Raw genomic sequence first — 25204 nt, forward strand, 5'->3', positions numbered from 1 at the left:
AACCAGGCTGCAGTGAGATGCAGCGGGCTCACCCTCTATCCTCGGCCTCTTTCTATGGCTCAACCGTCCAGCCTTTGCCAGCAAAGCTCTTTCACTCTCATGCAGCAGATCCCATGGCCCAAAGCAGACATCAGCAGTGGATATCCAGAGGTTGTGAATGGCCTCCTTGGCAGCTAACTTTTGTTCTGTACGAGTCAGCTGCAAAATTCAGTCCCAATCCTTGCAACAATACACTAATTCCTAGACTAGGAGGGCTTTTATACTGTGTTAATAAAAGAAAAACAAGTCTTTAAACTTAAAAGAACCTCACTCACCATCTTCAGTGCTTGCTATCTTCAATCTTATCTAAATTAATTAATTCATGACATAATCTTTATTTTTAAACTGTAATTTTGTAACTTTGACCCATTTGCCATTTCAAATTCTTCCTTTTTTTCGGTCAGCAAACTCATCTACTACAAGCTCAAACATTGTACAACATGTACATGTTCTGGTGAAGGCAATTTCTTTCATAAAATGTGAAGAAATTTTAGGCAATACATAACGTCTTTATATTTGGGGGTTTCTTTATACACCAATAGATAGATGCTGTATATTATTACAAGAGGTCAGGTTTTCCGGGAACAAGGAGTTCTGTGGCATCTTTAAAAACTAACATCATTTTGGTGGCAAGAGCTCATCGGGTACACCCCATTTTTGCCGATAATTTTTCCAGATTTGGGGCAGGGGGAGCTGAGTGGTAAAATAAGGATGTATATTTCATTTAATGAACCAACAGTTTAAACAATCCCATTTTTATCTAAACATTAACAAGGTAGCCACCTGGCTAACATACATATTCTTTTTGATTAAGAAAAATCAAGGCGCTCTGTTATTAGTGTGGCACGCAGATTACCACCAATAAGGCCAGCATGGGAAACCTCACGTATTCTGCAGGCAGAGACAACCCTGAAATGCACAGGTAACACTTTGCCAGTTTTTCAAGCTTTGGAAAACCTTTAAACATTTACAGCAATAGATAAATGGTAAACAATTCTTCTTGTTTAACCGTTTAAACATGTAATGTTTCACGTCCAGAGTGCTTTGTGTGCAAATGTTCCCCACATTCAGGTGCTGGCATCTCCCATAAAAAGGTCCTCTGGTAACAAAGCAGGGAACCGTTTGTGTACAATACCTCCCAGTCTACTGCTCCTTAGAGTAGATAGTGCAGGGCTGGCTGGACAAATGGTCTGACACAGCCGACCCTTGGTGACCCCATGAAGTCCCAAGGCCAGAGTTGAGCAGAGGTGGTCTGCCATTGCCTTCCTCTGCACAGCAGCCCGTCTCCCTTGGGGGTCTCCCATCCAAGGACCAACCTTGCTAAGTTTCTGACATGGCTGGGCTAGCTATTAGGGCAGCTGCAAACGTAACATTTACACTTCAGGCTCACAGCAGAGATGGTCATCTGCTAGGCCAGGGGTACCCAATATGGTGCCTGTGGGTGCCATGGCACCCGCCGACACCTGTTTTGGTGCCCATCAAATGTTTTTAGAAAGTATGCGGGGTCACTTGAGGCTTTTGCTCAGCAAGACTTCTGAATGGCTGTTCAGATTTTTAAAAATGATGCTTTGGCAGCAGCTGCCACCACAGCACAAAGATCTTTACTGGGTGACTGAAGGTAAGCCATTTTGTAGCTGGCCCCACCTCCTGCAGCAGGCATTTGGTGGCTGCGCCTACCATGCCGTGTCATAGATTCATAGAGTTCGAAGGGGCCATATAAGCCATCTATTTCTACTCCCTGCTCAATGCAGGATCAGCCTAAAGCATCTCTAACAAGTTTTCCTCCAGCCGCTGCTTGAAGGCTGCCAGTGTCAGAATTCCAAATGTGCCCACAGGCCCAGAAAGGTTGGAGACCCCTGCTCTAGGCTTTTAGCCTGTCGAAGGGGAGGGGAACTATGTTTGATGTACAAGTAATTCATAGTGGCTGTATCTGAAGAAGTGAGCTGTGGCTCACGAAAGCTCATACCCTACCAGAAAATATTTTTGTTAGTCTTTAAGGTGCTACTGGACTCTTGCCCTTTTTGACTGATGTACAAGTAGTTCGACATGCCTGGAGCTAAAAATGTGGGTTACTCTCAAGAAGGGCAAATGCATTCTACAGACATGAAACTGTCCCCTCAATTACATTAGCCAGGAGATCTGCAACTCCTCTCCTCCAAGGTCAAAGAGGGGTGGAAATTGTAGGTCCCTCTCCTTTGTCCCTCAGCTGTCTCACTCACTGTAGCCAACAGAGGATGGAGACAGAAAACCCCAGTTCCTTTGTACAGGTCCTTAGAAGTGCCTTCCCACTTCACATGTGGAGGTGCTTTTCGGCCCTGAGCTTCAAATTTCAAATACCTCAGCAGCCCTAGGTGGAAATCACCATTACAAATCAGGAACAACAAAGCAAGAAAGAATTTCCCTTGATCACTTTCATTTTTGTCCTCCTTACAAAAGTTGAAAAGAATGCTGATTATCATCTGCAGTTTCGTAGATACCGACGCAACTTTGCACATGGAACACCTCAGTCTGTCTCAGCCCTTTGCCGTCCTCTCCTAGGCCTGGTGTAGATTAAATCCAGCTGTGTGGAAGGGCATGGGAGACGTGGTTTGAGCACCTTGCCAAGATGCATCACTGTTCAATATTCCAAGCCTGCCTTGCCTCAGCAGAGGCAGGGGATCTGACTTAATGCGTGGGTTTGAGTCTTGTTTGGAAAGTCACGTGCCCAGGGGAGTGCTTTTTGGGCTCCACCTGTGACTGCATGAACACTGCAGAAGGATCCATTCCACGCCGTTCAAGGCTCCAGGGCATTCTTGCAGAAACAAACTGAGCTGCTCAGCTTGCCACAGAAGGGGGGGGGGGCTCTGCTTCTGCACCCATAAAGTAGCCACCAGTACAACAGAACCACTTTTGTGGCCTCACCTGTGAACTGAATGTGGCCTACCTGATTTGAACCCACAAAACATGTTACTGCTAGCTCAAAACAAAGCGAGACCACCATAAACACACCACTTCCTCCAGGACTCCCTGCTTTCTGTGCTGCTGTTTCTTTGCCATTACTCAGTTGTGTCTCGTTCTTAAGCGCTGAAACACCACAATCTGCCGGTCAGCAAAACTGAGCCTAAGCCATGCAACTCTGCCTGTGCTGCATGCTGCTCTTGCGATAATCCCTGGAGTGGCACTACTATTAATCCTCTGCACTGGCCATTTCCCTTTATTCTTTGCAGCTACTTAGTCAGTGCTAAATGCAGGCCAAGTATTGCAGTGAGAAATGGCTGCGGGTGAGACGCACACACCACCGCAACATAAGAAGGAGGAAGCTCAGGTAATGGCTTCTTGCAGATACACATTTCCTTTAATGCTCTAGAAATCCTATGATGTTATTCTGCGCCAGAAAACATCTCCACCCGCCCAGCCGGTCCTGCAGGCGGCTCAGTGACCATTTACAGGCATGAAAGCCAAGAGCAACAGGGTCACCCTGGCAAAAAAAACAGCTGCTTACTCCTTTCAAAATTAAGACCAAGGTAAAACAAGGCTTAATCTAAGCCAAGGTTCCCAATACCCCAGACCTATTTATTTATTTGTTTAGGATACAACTATGCTGCCTCTTCAGAGGCCTGCTCAAGGAAGCTTACGATCAAAACAATGTAACAATATAAAAACAAAATTTGAAACAAGCCACTGGACATAAACAGCACAGAAACTATCCATAAAGCAGAAGCAGACGGTTTTAAAAACTGGTAAGAGAAAACCTCTCACAAAAAGCCTGGGTAAATAGATGTGTTTTGTCCTGACATCTGAAAGAAAGTAAAGCAGCCACCAGGCAAGCTGGTGGGAGGGGGCATTCCAGAGGCAAGGTGCCACCACAGAGAATGCCCTGTCTCTAATAGACAGCGGCCTCCCTCCTTAAGGCAGAGCCATCGAGAGAAGGGCCTGAGAGGCAGATCTTAACTGGCAAGCTGGACAGTATGAAAGGAGACCATCCTTCAGATACCAGGCCTCAACTGTGCCCCACTCCCAACCCAGTCAGCCTCTCCAGAAAAAACACCATGGTCGATAGTATCAAAAGCCGATGAGAAATCCAGGAGAATGAACTGGGACACACTCCCAGCAAAGGTCAGCAGTCAGGGCAACAAAGACCGCTTCCATCCCAAAGCCAGGCCTGAATCCAGACTGAAACGGGTCTAGATAATCCCTCTTCCTCCAAGACTGTCCGACACTGCATTGCCACCACCCGCTGGAGCACCGTGCCCCAAAGTGGAAGGTCAGCCATTGGGTGGTAGTTGTTGAGGTCACCTGGATCCAGGGATGCCTTCTTCTCACAACTACACCTTCCCGTAGAGAAGCACTTATTACCTCCTGGGCCCAGTCAGCCAACCTGGCCCGGCATGAGACTCTGCCACAAGGGGAAAGAGGAACGTCTGAACACGTGGGCTGCACGCTTCGAAGCACCCTTTCCACTTCACCAGGCCACATGGGTGGAAAGTCATCCATGTCACCAGGTAGGACCAGACTGCGCCCTCCAATAACATCCCTGAGACTGAACCAATCCAACCGTGGTGCCTGAGCTGTGGCGAATGCAAGTAATTTTACCTCCAAAATGCACTGGAACAGAATCACAGCAGTTTTGCATGTCTTCTGGCTCTGGGTCCCGAGATAAGCCCCTGCCATTTTCAGTGCAAGGATGAAAGCCATGTGAAGTAACATGTGAAGTAACAAACTGTTTTTGAGCATGCACAGAATCTTTTCTTCATTACTGTGCTACCACAACATCCCTATGTATTTGAATTTAGAGGAGAGGGCTTTCAGGACAAGGGCTTTAGCTTCAAGAGTGAGCTCCTTGCGCTCTCCTTTTAAATAACCAGGCATGCTCTCGATATTTTTGTCAGGAATGATCAGTCTAATACCAAATTGTGTTTGCAATTACAGCAACAATGGGAGTGGAAAATGACCACTTCACTGGAGGTTTTTAAGCAAAGGCTAGATGGCCATCTGTCAGCAATACTGATTCTGTGACCGTAGGCAAATCATGAGAGGGAGGGCATCTTACCCATCTTCTGGGCATGGAGTAAGGGTCACTGGGGGTGTGAGGGGGAGGTAGTTGTGAATTTCCTGCATTGTGCAGGGGGTTGGACTAGATGACTCTATGATTCTATGGGAGAGATTTGTTTATGAGACAAGAACGTTGGGCCATTGATCAATCCCCTGAATGCAATTCTCACTGGGCTACTGGAAGCCACCCTCAGTGTCACGGGTACCGAAGAGGCAAAAGACTTGCGCTCTTTCGCTGGGACCGAACAGTGGTGGGCCTAGTGCAGCACCAAGATATTGCTGGCAGGCATCTAATTAAGCCTCTGGAATTCCAGCGTTTTCTTTTCCCATCCAATTCTTAATCATGTTAGAAGTTAACTTTAGTGTGTTTAAAAGTAGAACGAGAGATTCACATTTACAACTGTTCCAAACACTGCGATGCCGAAATCTCTCTTCGAGGTTTTCAGGGGCCAGTCATTTTGGATATGTGGAGACAAGGAGCCCCTATTCTGGGCATCCTGGGGAACATCATATTGACGCAGAGCACACATAGATTATCTGTACCCAAACGCAGGCCACCAATGAGCGATGGTCCTTCAGCTCATGAAACACTACTGTTGTCAGCATCACTGTGAAGCTGCCAACCCCTTGATGCAGGATACCAAGGAAAAGAAAGGGATACAAGGTCAGTAGACAGTGAAGTTAAAAAGAAATAAGGACACTCCCCCCACACACACAAATTCCCTTTGGTCACACTAGTGTCATAACAGAAGGCAATGAAGCTGCAGCTGGAGCCCAGACCAGGGCCATTTCCAGAACATGCAGCCCAGGTGCAGTGGAAGCTTAATAGGTGCTCAAGGGCTGTTTTCTGTGTGTGCTTTCAAAGCAAGTTTATAATTAGAATAGAAATGCTTTCATCAATATTTCTCAGATGATACTGAAGAAGAAGTTGGTTTTTATACCCCACTTTTCTCTACTTAAGGAGTCTCAAAGCGGCTTACAATCACCTTCCCTTCCTCTCCCCACAACAGACACCTTGTGAGGTAGGTGGGGCTGAGAGAGTTCTGAGAGAACCATGACTAGCCCAAGGTCACCCAGAAGGCTTCATGTGGGGGAGTGAGGAATCGAACTCAGTTCTCCAGATTAGAGTCCACTGCTCTTAACCACTACACCACACTGGCTGTGAGGAGGAACCCACAGCTGGGGAAGGGGTGGGGGAGCCTGTAAAGTTTGACCGAGAATGCTAAATTTCTAATCTTACCAACTCTGCCACTGCAGAAAATTCCTTCTCCACGGCACACTTAACATTAGAAGCCTGCAATCGATAGGGATAAAAATAAACTGAAGAGAGACTTCTGTGCTCTCGCTTTAGACAGATGGGCCCGATGGAGGGAAATGCAGGCCTTGGGAGATGCTCAGGTCACATCCTTCACAGGAAAGAATCTCGTGGTTACAAGCAGCGAATAGCAGCAACCAATTTCCGGCCTGGCCTTTTACCTGCTGAGAGATTTTGGGCAGCTTCCTTTGGCACCTCACCTTCTGCACCTACAAAACAGGGGCACTAACACAGAACCCAGAGGGCCTGCTGTTATCAGTGAATGTGAAATGCCACAAGATCCCCAGGCACAAGGTGGGAAGAAAAGAGCCAGAATTTTCACCTCACTGCAACTGTAGGATCAGCACACAGGTCAAGCTCCTCCCTGGGAATTCTGAGCGAAGAAGCTGCTGGTGTCACAGGGCCAGCTTATGGAGACACCGTAGGGTTTTCTAGGCAAGAGATGTACAGAGGTGCTTTGCCACTGCCTGCCTCTTGGTAGCAATGCTGGGATTCCTTGGTGGTCTCCCATCCAACTACTAACCAAGGTTGACCCTGTTCAGCTTCCAAGGAGATTGGGCTAGCCTGGGCCATCCAAGTGAGGGCACGAAAGTAATACTGGAGGGGAAAGGGCCAATAAGAGCGGCAGTTATGTTGCAGCTCAGCAGCAGCAGCACAGCAAAGGATTTAAAAAAATCCTATAAGGCTGAACCACAAATGGTGACACTCGGCTTATTCATTACAGACGTGGGGGGGGGTGCCTCTCACTAGTTGGAGCAGGAAACCTTGTCAGTAGCCAAGAGCAGCCTCTCCGGCACCTTCCCTCTCAAGCATCCCTCTTCTCCTCTGCCACTTTCCAGTACCCATTTATTGAAGACTCCCAAATTCTGTAAATAGAACATTTTCCAAGCAGAATAACCTTCTCAGATCAAGTAAACTCGGTTGAGCAGTTCATTCAAGTTGGCAAATTTTGATTTTCAATTGGAGAAGATTTTCAAGCTCAGAGGAGGTTTGCCCATGTAACAAACCTCTGCGAGTAAACCGCTCCAGAACTGTGGACATGCTTTAAGTCCCCAGGGAGCAGCCTGGGGAAAGCAGCTAGTGTGTGAAACCGAGGGCTGCCCCACAAGTGCTGGCGCTCAGCAAAAGGGATCCAGCGCAAAGTGGGGTGCACTGCGCAAGCTGAGCACTCAGCTTGCCAACTGGCCTGACCCTGATATTCCATGAAGAAGGGAAGGATGGCCAAGAGCATCTCCCACAGTCCCTACATTCTAAAGGAGGCCAAGTTCTCAGATGCTCTGCTTCTGCTCTCCGAAACAGGGCTGGCTACAAGCACAAAGCAGCTGCGAGAACACACACATTCACACACACAGTTACAGCCATGCATCTACAACCCTCTCAGCCTTCTAACTTGAATTCACTTTAGCTGCTGCTCAAAGCACAATGAGTCTATGAAAGAACAAGAAGGAACATTACAGAGGAGACTTCAAATACTCCTCTCCCAAAGAGTTATGAGATTTTTCACGCACTTGTCAAAGGCCAGTGCAGCTCAAAAGTAAAGGCCTGCAAGCCAGAAGATTTTTACTAACAGCCAGAGTTGCTCACGTGAAATGCGAAGTTAAGAGTCTAAACACACTGAAATCTGTGCATAAATAAATTAAATCCTCATGCTGCTTTTCAAGGACACTGACTTCTGCAGATACACACACACCTCCCAATGTAGAAAAACCACAGCCCAAATCCTGTCGGCCATTAGATCCAGAAGCAAGGTGGAATTTAAAATCTGTGAACAAGCAGGTGTACACAAACTGGTTGCTATAATAAACATGCAACAACACACAACAACGTACTACCTAGGAGCACAACCCACAACCTCTGGTCATACAACTCACATGCCTTTGCACTGCAGGATTAGGCCAGGCAAACAGAAGTTTCTGTCCACATTGAAGGATACCAAAGAGCAAGCCACTATTGCGTAGACAGAATCATAAATTTTAATAGTCTTAAGACTAGAAATGTTGCAGAGCTCAAATAAGACTAGAAATGTTGCAGAGGATCAAATAAGAATAACCAGATTCCTCAAGAAGATCCAGGTGAGATCTAGGATGGGATGTCCTGGATCTTAGCACCTGTGGTAATTACCAATTCCCAAGTCCAGTAATAAATCAAACAACACAATAATAAACACATGAAGCTGCCTTATACTGAATCAGACCCTTGGTCCATCCAAATCAGTATTGTCTAATCAGACTGGCAGCAGCTCTCCAGGGTCTCAGGCAGAGGTCTTTCACATCACCAACTTGCTTAGTCCCTTAACTGGAGATGCCGGGGATTAAACCTGGGACCTTCTACATGCCAAGCAGATGCTCTACCAGCCACAGCCCCTCCCCTAAAGCATGACCCTGGCTGTTTCATCAACCTCAGATATTTCCCCTCGTGACTCTTTTATACAGAAAAGCTGACAAAAGCCAATGCTTTAATAGGCATATTTGTACTAAAGCCAGATTCCCTTTAAAACTAAGAAGCTGCTAGACTCGAATCTTGCCCTTTAAAACCAGATCAGTCTAGGAGAGACAAAACTACACTTAAAATCTGTTTTCTAAAGCAATCAGAATAATCTCATTTCACACTTTAGAATTTTTAAGATTTTTTTACTCCCCCTCTGTAGAGTGAAAAATGACCCAGAGCACAATCACCCTTGCCCTGCTTGTCTGCTGCCCACGGGAACTTTCGCCAAGTCGGCCGAGAGCAGCAGTAAGACCCATCACTGGCCCGGAAGCAAGTCTGCATTTCAACAGGAAGACCGAGGGAGGGAGGGGTGGAGGGGGCGGACCAGAAACGGCACCGTATGTGCTGCCATCCTCTTGGGCTTGGTTGTAGAATCCAAGCATGAAGCTGAAAAGGTTCTGCCCTTTGGAGAAGGGCTTTCCTACCTGGAGCCTAACACCACAGAGACCAGGACAGGAAATACTGGGGTGGGGGGGGGGGGACACTACAGAGCAAAAAACGCAGACTTGCAGGACAGCAGGGCAGTAAATACTGGATAATCCCTTTCCATGAAAAAAGGAGAGAGTGTGAACAGGCCCAACTTTACATGAGAGACGGCAGCATTCTGGGTTGAGGTCCTCACTTTATATCTTGGCTGGTTTATTCACCTTTTGCAGAACTGGAAACCGCAGATGTTTTTGAGAAGTCAGTTTGGTTGCATAATTTCTTACAGCAACGTTCATGACTTGGAACCTATTTTCATAAAAAAGCAGCCTGACTAACTTAGCCAAACGTCCTCTTGCAAGGAAATGCTGAGGCAGTGAGAACTCTTATGAAACTTTACCCACACCTCTGCTCTGTGCTGTCCTGCCATTCAGAAACCCACAAGACACTGAAGTCTGCTTTACATACACGCAAGGAACACAACCGGGGACAGACCACAGTGTGGACACGGCACTCGATGCCTGTGGGTTTTCACTTAGCAAGAAATTGCAAAAAGCACACTCACTATTCCTCCAAAACACTGTGAAGGCATACAGCTACCGAAGAAGATCCAAGCTAAGCAGTCTCCCCCTTCTGAAGCACATTTTGATCTTCTCAATGTACTATATATTCCCAAGCTGTCCATTTGCCACATCAGTGCAAAAACCAGGATGGGCTTTTGTAATTTGGGGGTTGGGCTGGGGGAGTGAGGAATTGGCCTGGAGTCCCCAGCATATACAGACCATGGGAAACAGACATAGAGCAGCGTTCCCATCCATGCGTATATATTCAGAGTGGCTGAAACGTTTCTGATTCCAAGGCACCAAGATTTATTTTCCTGAAGCAAAAGATCAAATTAGGCACCAGCATCAAATTTCTAGGAACAGAGAACCCAGTTACTTGGGATTTCATTTTTCCTGCTCCGCACATATCCCCTTGATGGGTGTTTATTATGTTCAGCTCACTGGCTTCCCTCTCCCCTTGATGCAACCCTGCTACCTCTAATCTGGGTCACCACTAGCATGAAAAATGGATAACAGCAGAGAATTCCACACTTGGACTCTGCTTCTACCCCAAGAGAAGCAGACAGCTGCTTTTTTTCATATGTATGTGAATCCTCCAAGCAGAACAGGAGTACATTTTGTGGACAGCAGACCAAGGGCGGGGGTGTGCGGCTGCTGTAAAAAAGACAAATTCCATGCTGGCCATAATTAGACGAGGAATAGAGAATAAAACTGCTGATATCATACTGCCCTTGTACAAATCTATGGTGAGACCACACTTGGAATACTGTGTACAGTTCTGGTCAAAACACCTAAAAAAGGATATTACAGAGCTTGAGAAGGTGCAGAAAAGAGCAACCAAAATGATTAGGGGACTAGAGCAACTGTCCTATGGGGAGCGGTTAAGACGCTTAGGGCTGTTTAGCTTGGAAAGAAGGCGGCTGAGGGGAGACATGATAGAGGTCTATAAAATTATGCATGGTTTGGAGAGAGTGGACAGACGAAGTTTTTCTCCCTCTCCCATAATACTAGAACACGGGGTCATCTGCTAAAGCTGGAGGGTGAGAGATTCAAAACAGATAAAAGGAAGTATTTTTTCACACAATGCATAGTTAAATTGTGGAACTCCCTGCCCCAGGATGTGGTGATGGCTGCCAGTTTGTAGGGCTTTCACATGAACTTCACATGAAGCTGCCTTCTACTGAATCAGACCCTTGGTCCATCAAAATCAGTATTGTCTGCTCAGACTGGCAGTGGCTCTCCATGGTCTCAGGCAGGGGTCTTTCACATCACCTACCTGCCTAGTCCCTTTAACTGGAGATGCCAGGGATGGAACCTGGGACCTTCTGCATGTCAAGCAGATGCTCTATCACTGGGCCATGGTCCCTCCCCAAACACATGAAGCTGCCTTCTACTGAATCATACCCTCGGTCTATCAAAGTCCATATTGTCTATTCAGACCAGCAGCGGCTCTCCAGGGTCTCAGGCAGAGGTCTTTCACATCACCTATTTGCCTGGTCCCTTTAACTGGAGATGCCGGGAACTGAACCTGGGACCTTCTGGATGTTCTACCACTTTAAGAGGGGAGTGGACATATTCATGGAGGAGGGGGGTATTCATGGCTGTTAGTTAGAATGGATATTAGTCATGCTGCATACCTATTCTCTCTAGTATCAGAGGAGCATGCCTATTATTTTGGGTGCGGTGGAACACAGGCAGGATGGTGCTGCAGCACTCGTCTTGTTTGTGGCTTCCTAGAGGCACCTGGTTGGCCACTGTGTGAACAGACTGCTGGACTTGATGGGCCTTGGTCTGATCCAGTAGGGCCTTTCTTATGTTCTTATGGGCAGGGAGGAGAGGAATGAATGGCCTTGGCATTGGGGGGAAAGACTGCTGTTGACACCCTAAGACCGAACAGTTCTGCAGAGCGAGCAGCGTCCCACTCCTGACAAGGACGGGGCTTCCCTCTCCGAGCGAGCTCCCTGCTCAATGCAAGCATTGGCACACCAACACGAATGCACAATCACAGGCGGGTGGTACATCAGACAACACCTAGACTTCCACTGGTGCTGTGGGGGAAGGTACCACTTCCTGGCCCTGTTAAAAGCCTTTCGTTTTCAGGAGTATATCCCCCAGCACACAGCCAAACAAAGGATCAATAAGAATAAATTAGAACTGCACAGACGGTGAGAAAGGATGGACTGTACCCCTGGGAGGAAACACAAAACAGGCCCTGCTTTTCTTATTCACAGCCTCATGAGCTGAGTGTGACTCACTCTCACCATGGGCACTGCAGCAGCTCACAACAACAACGCTTGCGCTTTCAGGTGGAAGGAAGTGGGTTTCACCTGAGCACGGCTGAGGAGGAACAGCAGAAGGGCAGCAGGTGGCTGAGACCTATCTGTGGACAGCCATGCCCACAGAGAGCAAGCAAGCAGGAAAAGGCAGGCCAGGCCCGTGTGTAGAAGACCTCAATACAGAGCGGTGAAGCCCGTTAATGTAAAGTGCACAGACGTATAGCCGGGACACACAAAAGGCAGCAGCAGGCAAATGGGCTGAGAGCCAAAGAAACCGTCCAGGACAATGAAAGAGGAGCACAGAATTAGCATAAAGACCTGACAGACAGGGAGGGAGGAGGGACAGGACCAAGGAGTGTGCCTGCCCAGTCGGAGAATGCTGGCTGCCTGCCTGCCGCACAGGTCAGCAGCTAAAGGGAAACGGCTGAGCCAGAATGAGGGCCGAACCAGGAAGTATAAAAAAGGCTACATCTCAAGAAGAAATCAAGAGGAATCTGGGTGCGTTCTTCTTCTAACCAAAGGAACTGCAGCTTCCTCCAATAAAATGGACATCAGAGGGTACAAATGTTACACATTTAAATGCCTCTTCCACTGCAGACCTGGCTACGCATTCCGTGCAAAATCCAAAGATGGACATGGGGGGAAAAGGGTTCTAATGCTACTCCCCTCATACAGTCTTTAGCAAATTTTGGGCAAAGAGGGGGGGGGGAATATCCAACACAATTAACCACTGAACTTCTAAGAGGCATCTCAAGTAAAGTAAACCCTTTCCTGCTGTGGTCAGGTGCACTTCCCTTAAGCAGGTGGACTTCGAGCTTTTATCTCAATGAGCCGGATGGTTCAGCCATTCAAAATGTAATGTGACCAACCTGGCAATGAATTCTGATGGAGGCAGATGCCATTCCCGAAAAAAAATTATCCCTTTGAATGTGACGGCTAGAAAGTGCTCCTTCACAGATGCATCCCTCATGGATGCACGGGGAAGGTTCTGAATAGCTCAACAAATTCTTAGAAAACAACCAACTCCGGTCTGCTAGCTAGAAAAACCAGAGGTGCCTGGTCACACTAAGATTTTTGGCATTTTTCTGTCTCTGCCCAGGCACATCTAAATTATTCTGAAGCCAAAGCAGAGTGACAGATTTCTTTCGGGCTAACCACAGACCATCAGGAAATGAAAGGAAGATGCCTCTCTTGTCTCTCTAACCAGAAAGCCAGAGCTCGGGGAGCATGACGGCGCTGTTCATAAGAGCCACAGTCAACAGCCTCTTCCTCGCCGGCCTTTAAGAAAGGAAGCCGCTGGGGCTGGGAGCGGGGGGGGGGGCACCTTGTTGCCCCTCCCCACAGCCAGCTGCTCCGTGCCAAATTCCACAGATGGCTGAGCAACTTGTGATGCAGTTTCTAAGGATGATGCTTGCTAATCTAAGCACACTGTACTAGCATTATAGGGTGCGGCTCGGAAGGAAGAGGCTCGGATATTCATCCTCTCTATGGTTGCTAGGTGAAAGCAGCCCCCTTGGCTTTCCTCTCTCTTCAAATAAAAAGACTGAAATAACACAGGCAAAGAAAGGCCCAGGCAGAGTGGCCCATCTGAGCCCACAGCTGCACGGATGATACCGACGCCAGCAACAGAAAAGCACACAAGTAACAGTTTCATCCACGGAGGCATTTCTCAACCAGCCAGCAACTCGCTTCTCACGGATTCTCCAGCCAATTAAGCAACTTGTGACTAACAAGCTTGTTCCCATGGAAGCCATCTCAACACGCCAGCAGCAGCAGCCGGTTAAGCAACCAACAATGCTCATATTCCAGGAGGGGAGGGGGAATAATAGCTGACAGTTCATCTGATTCATCAAGCATCGCTAACCCACTAATTAGCATCGCAAACGCGTTTAACAATTAGCACAGGGGAGGCTGGAATGCAACAGCATTTTGCAAAGGCACCAAAGTCAACTTCAGCCACCTTTCTTCATGTCACAAAAGGTAAGGCACAGGTGAGCAGACCAAGCTGGGTTACAACATGACCCCGTTTTTTCACTTACAACCTCAGGTCTTTGTCACGCACAGCTGGAGCCAGGGTCAAGCAGCCCCTGCCCTCGTGGCAGCAGGTGCCACATGGGGGACCTTGAAGAAGCTCTATCACATCCCACAGTGGCGGCTGCTTTCCATGGTATCTGTTTGGGCTGGGGGGAAATCCTCCAAGAACTTGATGATGCCACCTGGGTAATGGAAAAAACAATTCCAGGCCCGGGATTTGATACTTGCTGTCAAAGTGAAAGTGTTAACTGGCCTTCAAAAGTGCACAAATGCCCACATGACTGTTTCCAGCCCGGCAGACCTCTGAGGCACATGTTCCCATGTTCTCAACTCTATGCAGCAACCCGTCCCTTTATTAGGGATTCTCTAAATATGCCTACTATACCTCTCATGCTGGTATCAGTCCAAAATGCAGCCCAGTGATTACATCAGCGGTTTGTAAGAGCAAGAGTGGTGTAGTGGTTAAGAGTGGTGGTTTGGAATGGTGGAGTCTGATCTGGAGAACCGGGTTGGATTCCCCATTCCTCCACATGAGCAGCGGAGGCTAATCTGGTGAACCAGGTCGGTTTCGCCACTCCTACACACAAAGCCAGCTGGGTGACCTGGGGCTAGCCACAGCTCTCTTCAAGCTCTCTCAGCCTCACCTGCCTCACAGGGTGTCTGTTGTGGGGAGGGGAAAGGAAGGGGATTGTACACCCATTTGATTCTCCCTTAAGTGGCAGAGAAAGTCTGCATATAAAATTTCTTCTTCTTCTTCTTCTTCTGCTTCTGCTTCTGCTTTAGGCAAGCAACTCTCTCACTTACTTACTGAGGTAAAATATGTATGTGAAATGCCTTCAGCACTTAGTGAAATCACTATGTAAGTATTATGATCAGGTCCTCTCTCTCACACACACACACTGTAGTTCTTTTCCTGTGAAAAGGAACCCAGGGCTTTGGAGCAAGAGCGAAAGGGAAGAATGAAGAGCAACTCTAATGCAAAACAATGTACAGAACTTTACCTAAGAGCATACTGGCATCCTTTTGACAACCTAAGAGTCCTATACTGGATAAACCAGAAAGAGGTGAGGTTCTCTTTCTGGGCCCCCCACTTCCAGATGTAGGTGTGGGGGGGTGACCAGAGGCAGGGCTTTTTCAGTGGCACCTAACTTTTGAATACCCTCCCCCTTGAGGCTCATGAGCAGCCTATTTTACTCTCTGCCAGGCCAAAGCCTTTCTTTCTACCCAGGCTTTTGACTGAGGAGTTCCCCCTTTTAAAAATGGTTTGCATGGTCTGCTTCTAGGCCGAGAACTATTCTGTGGATATTATTTTAGGCTACTGAATGTTTGATGTTTATTTTATGGCTTACTTTGGTATTATTAATTCTTATGTTAGCATTGTTATGATCCTACTGTATTGTTTTTATTTTGTGAGCTGTCTTGAACAGGTCCCTGGAGAGGCGGCATAAAAACTTTCTTGAAAAATATTTTTCCCAAATAGCAGCAAATGTATTTAACCAGAGGGGCTCTCCATCCCACAATTCCCTAAGGCCATGCATACACACTGGGCTGACCTGCAGCATAACACCCCGTTTTTTACCAGAACCTACCCTTATAGCATGGCTGGACAAGTAATCGAAGCCTTGGCCCAGGCCTCACTGGGGGGAAAAGCTACACCGAGAACTATATAACCTCTGACTGAAGGCAGGAACGCCAGTCATTTTTGTATGTAGAAAACATACCCCTGAATACTTACCGTGAGGGTTCCTTCTACTCTGAGGTAAGGAGGGCATCTGGAGAGATGGGTGATTCCCTTCCTGTGGTCAGGGTAGGCAGGATCAACTTTCATTTCCTATTCCTGCCCGGAATCACCTGCCCTCTTCAGTTTTCCTCCTGCCAGGCTCAAACCCTTCTCCCTAGAATCTAGCAGTAGAAAAGAGCAAGAGTCCAGTAGCTCCTTAAAGACTCACAAAATTTCTGGCAGGAAACGGGGGCTCACAAAAGCTCATACCCTACCAGAAATCTTGTGAGTCTTTAAGGTGCTACTGGACTCTTGCTCTTTTCTACAGCTAGTGACAGACTAACACGGCTGCCCATTGTGATCTATCCCTAGAATCTAGTTTTTAAAAATTGCAATCCTAAGGATACTTTTCTGGACCCAAGCCCCGCTAAATAACACTGGACTCCTGAGTAGACCTGCTCCAACGGGCTCCCTAAGTGGACGGCGTCATTGACTACAGAGGAGAATTCTGCTACATGGGTCGCAAGTGGCACAGCCCCAACACACATGGACTACTTTAGACAATCCTACCTCATATTCAGTGTGTGTTTTGTCCTGGGAACTGAAGAGGACTCTGGGCTTGAACTTGGGCTCTGAAGCACAACTTGGACATGAACCTGTGAACACACACATTGACCAGAGTCGAGCACATCACCAATCGCGTTCACAGTATCACTGTACCACTGCATGGACCGTGCCTCTCTAACGAACTCCATAAGACACTGTTCTCAGCCACCGTCAGGCACCGCCTACTCCTTCCACTCCTTTCAAGCACAACTGCAGAACGCAAGTTAAGGCAGAACAATGAAAAGGTGGGGGGGGGGGGTGGAGAGAAGAAAGAAGGAGGGAGAAAGAAAGAGAGAAAGAAGGAAAAAAGCAAACCACCACCCAGGCAGCTTAAAAGACAGCAGCGTAATGACAGGGCAGAATCTGCGGCTGCTAGAATGACAGGCAAAGAGACAGGTTAATGATCAATCTCCCGTTGATGGATCTAAGGGCAGCAGTTTTCAGATTACCACACACTGGGTTTAAATTGCATTCTTCCTTCCGAAGATTTCCTCCACAGTTGCAATTGAACGTGGGATTCTCCCTTCCTTCCCATGGTAGCCAACTGTGAAATCTTGCACTGCACCGATAAACAACTGCTGCATTCCACTCCAAAGATAGCCAAGAGCGACTGACCCAAAGACTGCCCTGAAAATTTTGTTCGCTTACATCTCGGAGAGACAAGGAACAAGTTAATATTTGGAAGAGTTTCCCAATACCTTGGGTGGAAAAAGGCGGAGACCGGATCCTTGTTTTCTCTACTGTTGTAAAGCTCCTTTATTCCACCAGGCATTTGTAGGAGGGAGAAACTTTCAAAAATGGAGTCACTGGTTGTCATTTCCCCCTATCTTAACTAGAAGCAATACTACAAACAGCAGCTAGTGACAGTAATGTTGAACTTGCACCCTAGTTTTAAATGACAAGCCAGCCATGGGACATCTTGCAAGTCACCCCATCATTCTTTCTATTTTAGAGCTGTGATAAGTCTATTCACATTATTGTTGGGAGGATGAAAATCTAAATACTGAAATGAACGCTGCCTGCTAAAATACAAGAAGCCCTAAGACCACAACTGCCTTCCCTCAGGGTGTCCTAAAGTGCCAAGCTTTATTAAACTTTGTTACTCTCCTTGAATTGCTTGTCCACAAACTTCCATACAATACAAACGTTTCATGGGTTTTGGTGTGAAATGATACAAAGCAGTTCCAACAAAAACGGAGAGTGGATAACCTATCTTTTGCCAACTCAGACAACAGAAAACACACAGCAACCGGTGGCCTGCAGCCAAGGAGATGGCTGATAACTCCAATTGGTATATGAAATTCTTCCTGAAATGCCACCTTGTTGGGTCCCCTGGTCTTCAAAATTATTATTGAGTAGCCATTCCATTCTGTTGATCATCAGTGCAGATTCTCTTCTCTGTGTGCACGGCTCTATCAGCCTCTCTTTCCTGCCCGGCTATTCTTGTCCATTTCCTGCTTTCTTTTGGTATGATACCTTCAGATTTTGACCTTTCTGGAAGGAAAGAGATCTTTGGGATTTGGGGGGAGGAGGGAGGCGGAAGTGCCCCTGCCTTCGAGGAATAAGCTGAACCATGGCATAAGCAAAGGGCCATCTAAGTGGTTTTTTTTTTAATTCACCCTTCAACCGAGGAGCTCAGGGTGGTCAGCATGTGACATATTTTATCTTCGCAACAGCCTGCAACAGCCCACTGAGCGGTCCACGCCCCCCCCTTTCAAACTTTTAGTCTGAGCAGAGATTTAAACTCAGGTCTCCACAGTCTTAGTCCCACTCTGTTCAGAGCCTCTAGGCACAGGTTCTGCCTGGAGTAGGACAGGCAGGGGTTCTGCCACTAAGTTGCCACCATGTCCGGGGAGGCTGGTTTAGCCGTTTCTCTTGGCAGACATGCGCAAAGGGGAATGGGAGGGCGGGGTGCCCTTCTTTCTTGATCTGCCGCTTCTCCTCGCATCTCTACTGCCCTCACCTGATACGGCAAAAAGCAGTGCAGCAGCAGGCACCCTTTGGCTTGGAAAACTGAAGCGATCCACGTGAACAAGCACCTGGCCTTCCAACAAAGCCCCCGCCTGCCCGAGTGTCAGGGGTTTTGGCTCAGGCAGTACAAGTGCAGGCTGTGACCATGAGCCTCTCATCTGTCCTGCCCAGCAACTTGGTCTCTCTGAGAGGCAAAGGCAGAGAGTGCCGGGGGGGCGGGGGGATGCACTGCGCGCTCCCCAAATGATCCAGCCCCGGCTGTCCTATGCACAACATGCCCCCTTCCTCCCTGATGCATCTGCTGTTGACTGAGGGGCCTCGTCATCACCACCAGCACAGAGCCAAGCGCACCATCCTTGCCCTCAGTAGCACACTCCATCATGCCAACCTCGCCAATTCTCATTCGAGCACCGACTACTTACTCCTAGCTAGGCAACTAAGTACCGAAAATGGAAGTCCACTTGTCTGAGGTTTTATTATAAGCGACCCACTGCCCTCCTTCTCAGTTAAGACCTTAAAAGGCAACCAGACATGACGGGCTCGGGGCATCCTTCACAGGGGGCCTCACCGAAGGAAAGAACCGGCCCTTTGCAAACATTCCTGCAAGAGTAAGGCCAGAGAAACAACAGGCCAACCACATAACACAATATAGACACCCAAGGAACGTGCACAGCTCCGAGGAGGAGGAGGAGGAGGAGGAGGAGGAGGAGGCTGGCTCCTTCCAGTCAGCCCCATGACTCAGCCAGCAGGTCAGGAAAAATGCACAGGAGATGCAGCCACAAGTTTTGGAAGCTCCTCTGGCTGACCAGTGGGAAAAGCTTTGCCACCACTCAGGTCTCTTCAAAGCTTCTCTACTGCGGCTGCATCTTTTGCTGATGAGACATCCCCTTGTAAGATTTAAAGAAACAAAGAGTTCTGGAAAAGCTCCAAGCCCTTGTCTCAACACAGCACCGAAGATCTGCCTGAGGCTGCATTAGTGAGAACGGATTTCTAAAATATGTTCTTGGCCTCTGCTTTCTTGTTCCGTTCCGCCTTGGATGCAACATCCATAATTATATGCAGAATACGCATATAAAGGGAGGGGGGAAAATATGCCAGTGTTTCTAGCACATTTGGGAGGCTGCTGAGGGCAGCTCAAAGAGCGCAAAATGAAAAGGAGGATGCGGGGGCGGTTAGGAGAGGGAAGTCTAAGGCAGCCTGCTTTCCCTCACGACACAGAGCGCTGTAACAAATATCCTGGCCAGATCGCAGGATTTTTAGACAGGATCTAGCAGGAAACAGTCTGCGAAGAGCTCTGCGTGCACCCGGCCCAATTCTGGATATCTGCCTGTCTTTTAAACGAACACAGCACCCAGCCATGAGCGAGTAATGCACATTTCAGAAAGGTTAAGAAACTGGTGAATGGGAGACATTTTACTTGCCAAAGTGAAGAGGCTCTTGCAAACATGATTTTTGTACTACATTCGACAGAGAGACTATAATTGGCTTAACACAAGCCTACTGAATCCAAGCTGAACACTGCGTGCAAGCTGTCTCCGCTGCATATCATGCTAAGAAACATTTAAGAAGGAAAATGCCTGTTTAGTATGCCAAGCATTTGCTTTTAAAACAAAACATCACACTGAGTTGCAAATAATGCAGATCAATAAGAAAGCTGCTTATTTCCCCCTTCTCAACACAAGAGCCCTCCCGTGAGGAGGACGGTGCGCCTCCAGCTCTAACGAAAGAGAGGGAGGGGCTTTGACAGCATTTCCAGTGAACAGCATGGATGCCCACAAAACACACCTCCCCACTGGAAGAGGCCAAAAAGGCTCCAGAGGTTGTTGCCATTTTCAGCATTCGTGGAGTAGGGAATTTGTAGAGGAATCAAGACAGAGGAAACCTGCTGTAACCTGCCACAACAAAGGCATGTGGGACACATGGACCACTTCCAAGCCTGGTCAGGCCCTTTCCACACTCTGGAACCAGTTCCCACACAGACTCATTTCCCAGAAGACTAGAAACCTCAGTGACATATTCACCCCTATGCAAACCATTTGGTTCAATTACAAACCTCTCTCTTTAAGATGAGAACTCTGCTACAACCGCCCTTTCTAGGATGGAAGAGAGACAACTCACACATCCTACCCCATACAGCTAAGGATTGCTGACCCTCACAACTGACACTCACAAGTGTAAAGAAATCATGCCCTGACCTGGATGGCCCAGGCTGGCCCGATCTCATCAGATCTTGGAAGCTAAACAGGGTCAGCCTTGGTTAGTACTTGGATGGGAGACCTCCAAGGAAGTACAGCATGGCTACACAGAGCAATGTAAAGCAACCTGACAGTGCTTTACATGCAAACAAATCAGGTGGTCTTGTATGTGACAGGCTACAGTTTCTTCAAGAGACTGCAGACAGAGGATGGAGGAAGGAGAGTAGAAAAGTCTATGCTCTTCCACACGTTTGTGCTGGCCCTGAACACTGCTGTTGTATTATAGCGCCAAAGACAAGACTTTGTATCAACAACTTCATTCTCTTGTCTCTTCCAGGGTGCTTTCCTCCCTAACCACAAGCACCCTCAAGGAGTACACAAAAGCAAGATGCTGAAGTACGCCAGTACAGAGTATATTAAAATGCACTAGTTGCACCACTCCCTCTCCTGGTAAACTGTCAGCCACTGCCCCCAAAATAAACAGCTGTCACCTTTTCAACTGTATCTAAGGTTCCAACTGCCGGTACCTCTCGCACACATTCAGCTCTTGCAATTGGTGCAAAAGTTCAGCAATGGCTTAGATCAGACAGGGACCCAACTCAGACGACAAACGAGCTCAGCAGAAGTGACGGGACAAATATGAAGCTAAAACACAGCTTGCAAAGAATGAAGGAAGACGCAGCATTCAGTGGGACCCAACACACGCCTTTTGAAACAAGCAAGCAACTTCCATGATGCCAAAAACCTGCCACTTACTCAGTTGGGCTGCCCGGGCCTCTTCCTGCAATACCTCTCAAGTCACAAGTTACTTCCAATTAAGGCTTCAGATCCCCTACCTGTATCCGAATCCTTTTGATCTCCATTTGTTCCAACAGTGAAAGGCAACTTCCGCTTCGTAGCTCTCTCTTTCACCTCTTTGCCGCCATCACTCCGGTCCAACTTTGGAGTCTTGGTAAGAGAAACTTTATCTTTATCCTAGGAAGAAAAGGAAAATGACCTGGGTCAGAAGAGACACGGTATTTGCAGAACAGGTAAGGGTAATTTTTGAGCGGCTAACTCCGTGTGTCCAGAGGTGCTTTACAGAACTCACTAAAACAACTGGCCAATAACAAGATCACACCCGCGCTGCAAGATTTTCGACTAAGGGTGGGCCCACATGAGCCATTAAGAGCCTGCCCCTGCAGCACTGCAGCCTCTGCAAGGGGGTTCTGGGTCATGCCCGGTCCACATGCCATGGACCAGGGTGGGGGTGGGCAGTGTGGCAGTTCTCTTCCTGACAGCTGTGGGGATTGGGCATGTCCTGGAAGTGGCACAGGCTCCTCCTGAATGCTGCTGACGACATCACCTCTGAGGAGAAGCGCAGCTCACCTTCTCCCCAGGCCCGTCTTGAATTTGACCCTCACCGCCAAATAAGATACCCACATGGAAAATCAGGGTGCAGAATGCAGGAGCCTCTTATAAGTTTCACATTCAGCCCCAGCCCTTCTCCAAAAGGCACTACCTTAAAAAGGTAGTTGAAGTGGCTGTAATGAGAAATACCACCCAATACTTTAATGAGCACTTTGGGCATGGTTTGAATGTAATATATAAAGAAACAAAAGTATTATTGCTCAGCCGTTTTTAACATTTATTTTATTTATTTCTACACCCTGCCTTCCTACCCAATGGAGACCCAAAGCGGCTGACCTCACTCTCCTCTCCTCCATTATATCCCCCCCAACAATCCTGTGAAGTAGGTCAGGGTGAGAGGGAGGGGGAGACTGGCCCAGTGCCACCAAGCACGTTTCCACAGGAGAGTGGGGATTCAGGCCTGGGTCTCCCAGTCCCTGGTCCAACACTCTAACCACTACACCATGCTGGTTCCCTTAAGTTTCCCAAAAACTTTTCAGGGTCCTCTTTCCCATCTCTTCGAACAATACTTGGGGAGTTTATAGGGAGCAACACCACAACTTCCAATTAATGCAAATTTAATCTCTCCTTCCAAAATGGTAGGGAGATTTTCCTTGTGGTAAACAACTGTGAACTCAAACAAGGAAAATATTCTGGCAGCTGATCAGTTGTGAAGCTTCCCAGACATTAACTGGATCAGCACTGCAGCCAGAAAAAAAATGTACTTAAAACATATGTTCTGTCCACATCAGCATGTAATCTCCTCTCGGCATGCAGAGTGGATGAGGGTGGAGGGGGTACAACGGAAGAGAGAGGTACAACGGGCAGCTCTTGGCCCTCTGCCCAACTACACATATCCCACCTCCCTGCCAGGGATATTTCAGACTCTCCACAGTCACTGTGGGATCCCAGTTGAGTAGGGCAAATCCCAAGGCCGCTTCTGGCTCTGCCTCGGGCTGGGAAGGAGGCGGCTCTTTGAGAAAGGGATCCTCAGAAAGGGAGGAAACGGTCTCTAAAGCCCCCGTCTCTTAGACTCATATGCTACGGTCTTAAGCTGCTGCACGGCTGAGTCCAGTAACTGGGAGCCTTTTATGGGAAATGGCTCATACAGAAACAGGAGGGGGTTTCCTTATAATGCTGCTGGAGACTGCGGCCAAGGCCAACCTCTCCTAGAACAGAATGCTTTGAAGAGAGAACCAGAACAGATAAGGGACCCCATGGCCTCCTTGCTTATTATTTAGAGCACTTGTACCCTGCTTTGCCTAGAGTTCAAAGTGGCCTACAACATACTAAAAGAGTATCATAAAATGCCCACAAATGAAGGCATCATGAAGAAAAACCAAGTGCAACTGAAAACAGAGCAGCATTAGACAGTGAAATGAAACAGAACAAGCTAGAAGCCAATAGGAGGAAAAGTAAACAATCCAGAGGGAAACTGTGTTTATTCAAAAGGAAGATGAACCTGAACGTAAGACAAGCCTCTTTAATATTGCACACAGACACAAAACTTATTACTGGACATACCTGTAACTTGTATGTCAATGTACGACTGTCCTCTATTTTTTTTATGGCAAACCTGGGCAACAAACTAGTCTTGCACTTGAGTAAATATTACATGTCTAACTGAAACCACTAACCTGAAAGCAAACAAAAATGGAATGAAACAAGGATTTTCCCCCAAGCAGCTGAATATTCACACAGCAGGCCCCGCACAGCCTCTGGGAGGAAAGACTCCCACAGAAGAGATGCCACCACTGAGAAGGCCCTGCTCCTGGCTGCTGCCCCCACACCTCAGCAGGGGAGTCCACATAATCTTCATGGACAGGCAGGTTCATATGGGAGGAGCCTGTCCTTCAGATGCCTGGCCCTCAGAACATGGAAGGAGGATTTAAAGGTCAAAATCAGCACTTCAAACTGTGCTGAGAAACAAACCTGCAACAACCAGAGTTATCTCTACCATGATGGGGGTAATATGAGCACTGCAGCATGCCGCTACGGATATCTCTGCAGCAACATTTTGGGCCAGTTGGCCAACAACAAAGCCTCGCTGCTGACAGACAGCACGGATCACTGGCGCCTGGACATTTCTTTCCAGGAAAAGCACAGCTGGCACTTTGACCCACGCATGCTGCTTGGGCAACTGAAGCTGAGGTGGAGCTCAAAGAAAACGTGTTCCCATGCAAAGAAAGAACAGCCCACCAACCAACTAACAGGACTTCTCTCGTCCAGCCTCTGTTACCGCCTTCAGTCAGCATTTCAACTCATGCACCATCCCTTTGAACACAAACAAGAGGGGAATCCCCATAATTTCCTAGTGTTTCGTGCAGTTATTAAAAAGCATGGCGCACAAGATTGAGCCTGGTAAAACCCCAAGGTAAAATTACCAAGGGGTAGAGCTAAAGACTCAGTACCATTTTCTGGAATTATTTTCCAAGTAGGAATGGGATTTCGAAGCAGGAACAGGGGCTTCCACTCTCAGTTTCAAAAGACGGTTCAGAAGATATGGTTGCTGGCTCTGGAATTCACTGAATTTCCAAGAAAATCAAAAGGATAATACTTTTCTCCCGTTTGTCTCCCAGAAAAGGTAATCTGTCAGAGCGACTACGAAGACAATTTAAGTGCCAAATGTGGCCCTGAAACCCAGCTGAAATCCGTTTCATCCAGGAATGCCTGGAGTTGAACCACTACTACATGCTTGAGTGCCTTGCCCCAAAAGAGGAGATATCTGATTGGCCAATAGTTGGGGTGCAAAGAAGTTTTTTTGAAGAGTGGTGTAGTGCCATCTCCTTCAAGATGGCTCCTCTCTCAAGGAAGAACTCACCACCTCTCAGAGCCAGTCCCTCCCTCCCATCTGGGTAGGGGGTCATAAGCTGAGGGTGAAAGTTCAGCGGGCAAGGTGTGGGATGGACCTCTCCAAGCATCCTGTCCATCTCCTCAAGCAGCACCAACTGTGCCAGCCCAGCAAACACGACAATTTGGTACTCCAATTTCATCCAGTAATTAACTGCATCAAGAGCGCCAGCTAGTTCGGAACAAATGCGAATGGTGTCACAGCAGCCTGTGGAGGATTCTAGGGAATTTAATTAAACAAGTTGATATCCTGCAAGCTCTCAACCTACTGGCTTCCGAGGTGGCTTACCGCTAAAACAATCCTC

At 47.7% G+C, this 25204-nt stretch overlaps 1 protein-coding gene across 2 annotated transcripts in view; it reads right to left on the bottom strand.

Annotated features, from left to right (window-relative positions):
- Window positions 1–25204, bottom strand: part of ANKRD11 (ankyrin repeat domain containing 11) — a 147197-nt gene that overhangs the window by 25104 nt on the left and 96889 nt on the right. For both annotated transcript variants that reach the window (XM_056862883.1, XM_056862882.1), the window contains exon 3: window positions 21497–21635. In XM_056862883.1, the coding sequence (XP_056718861.1) occupies window positions 21497–21635 (139 nt within the window). The remainder of the gene's footprint in view (window positions 1–21496; window positions 21636–25204) is intronic.

Source organism: Euleptes europaea, chromosome 17 (genome assembly GCF_029931775.1).
Source record: "Euleptes europaea isolate rEulEur1 chromosome 17, rEulEur1.hap1, whole genome shotgun sequence".
Lineage (NCBI taxonomy): Eukaryota > Metazoa > Chordata > Lepidosauria > Squamata > Sphaerodactylidae > Euleptes > Euleptes europaea.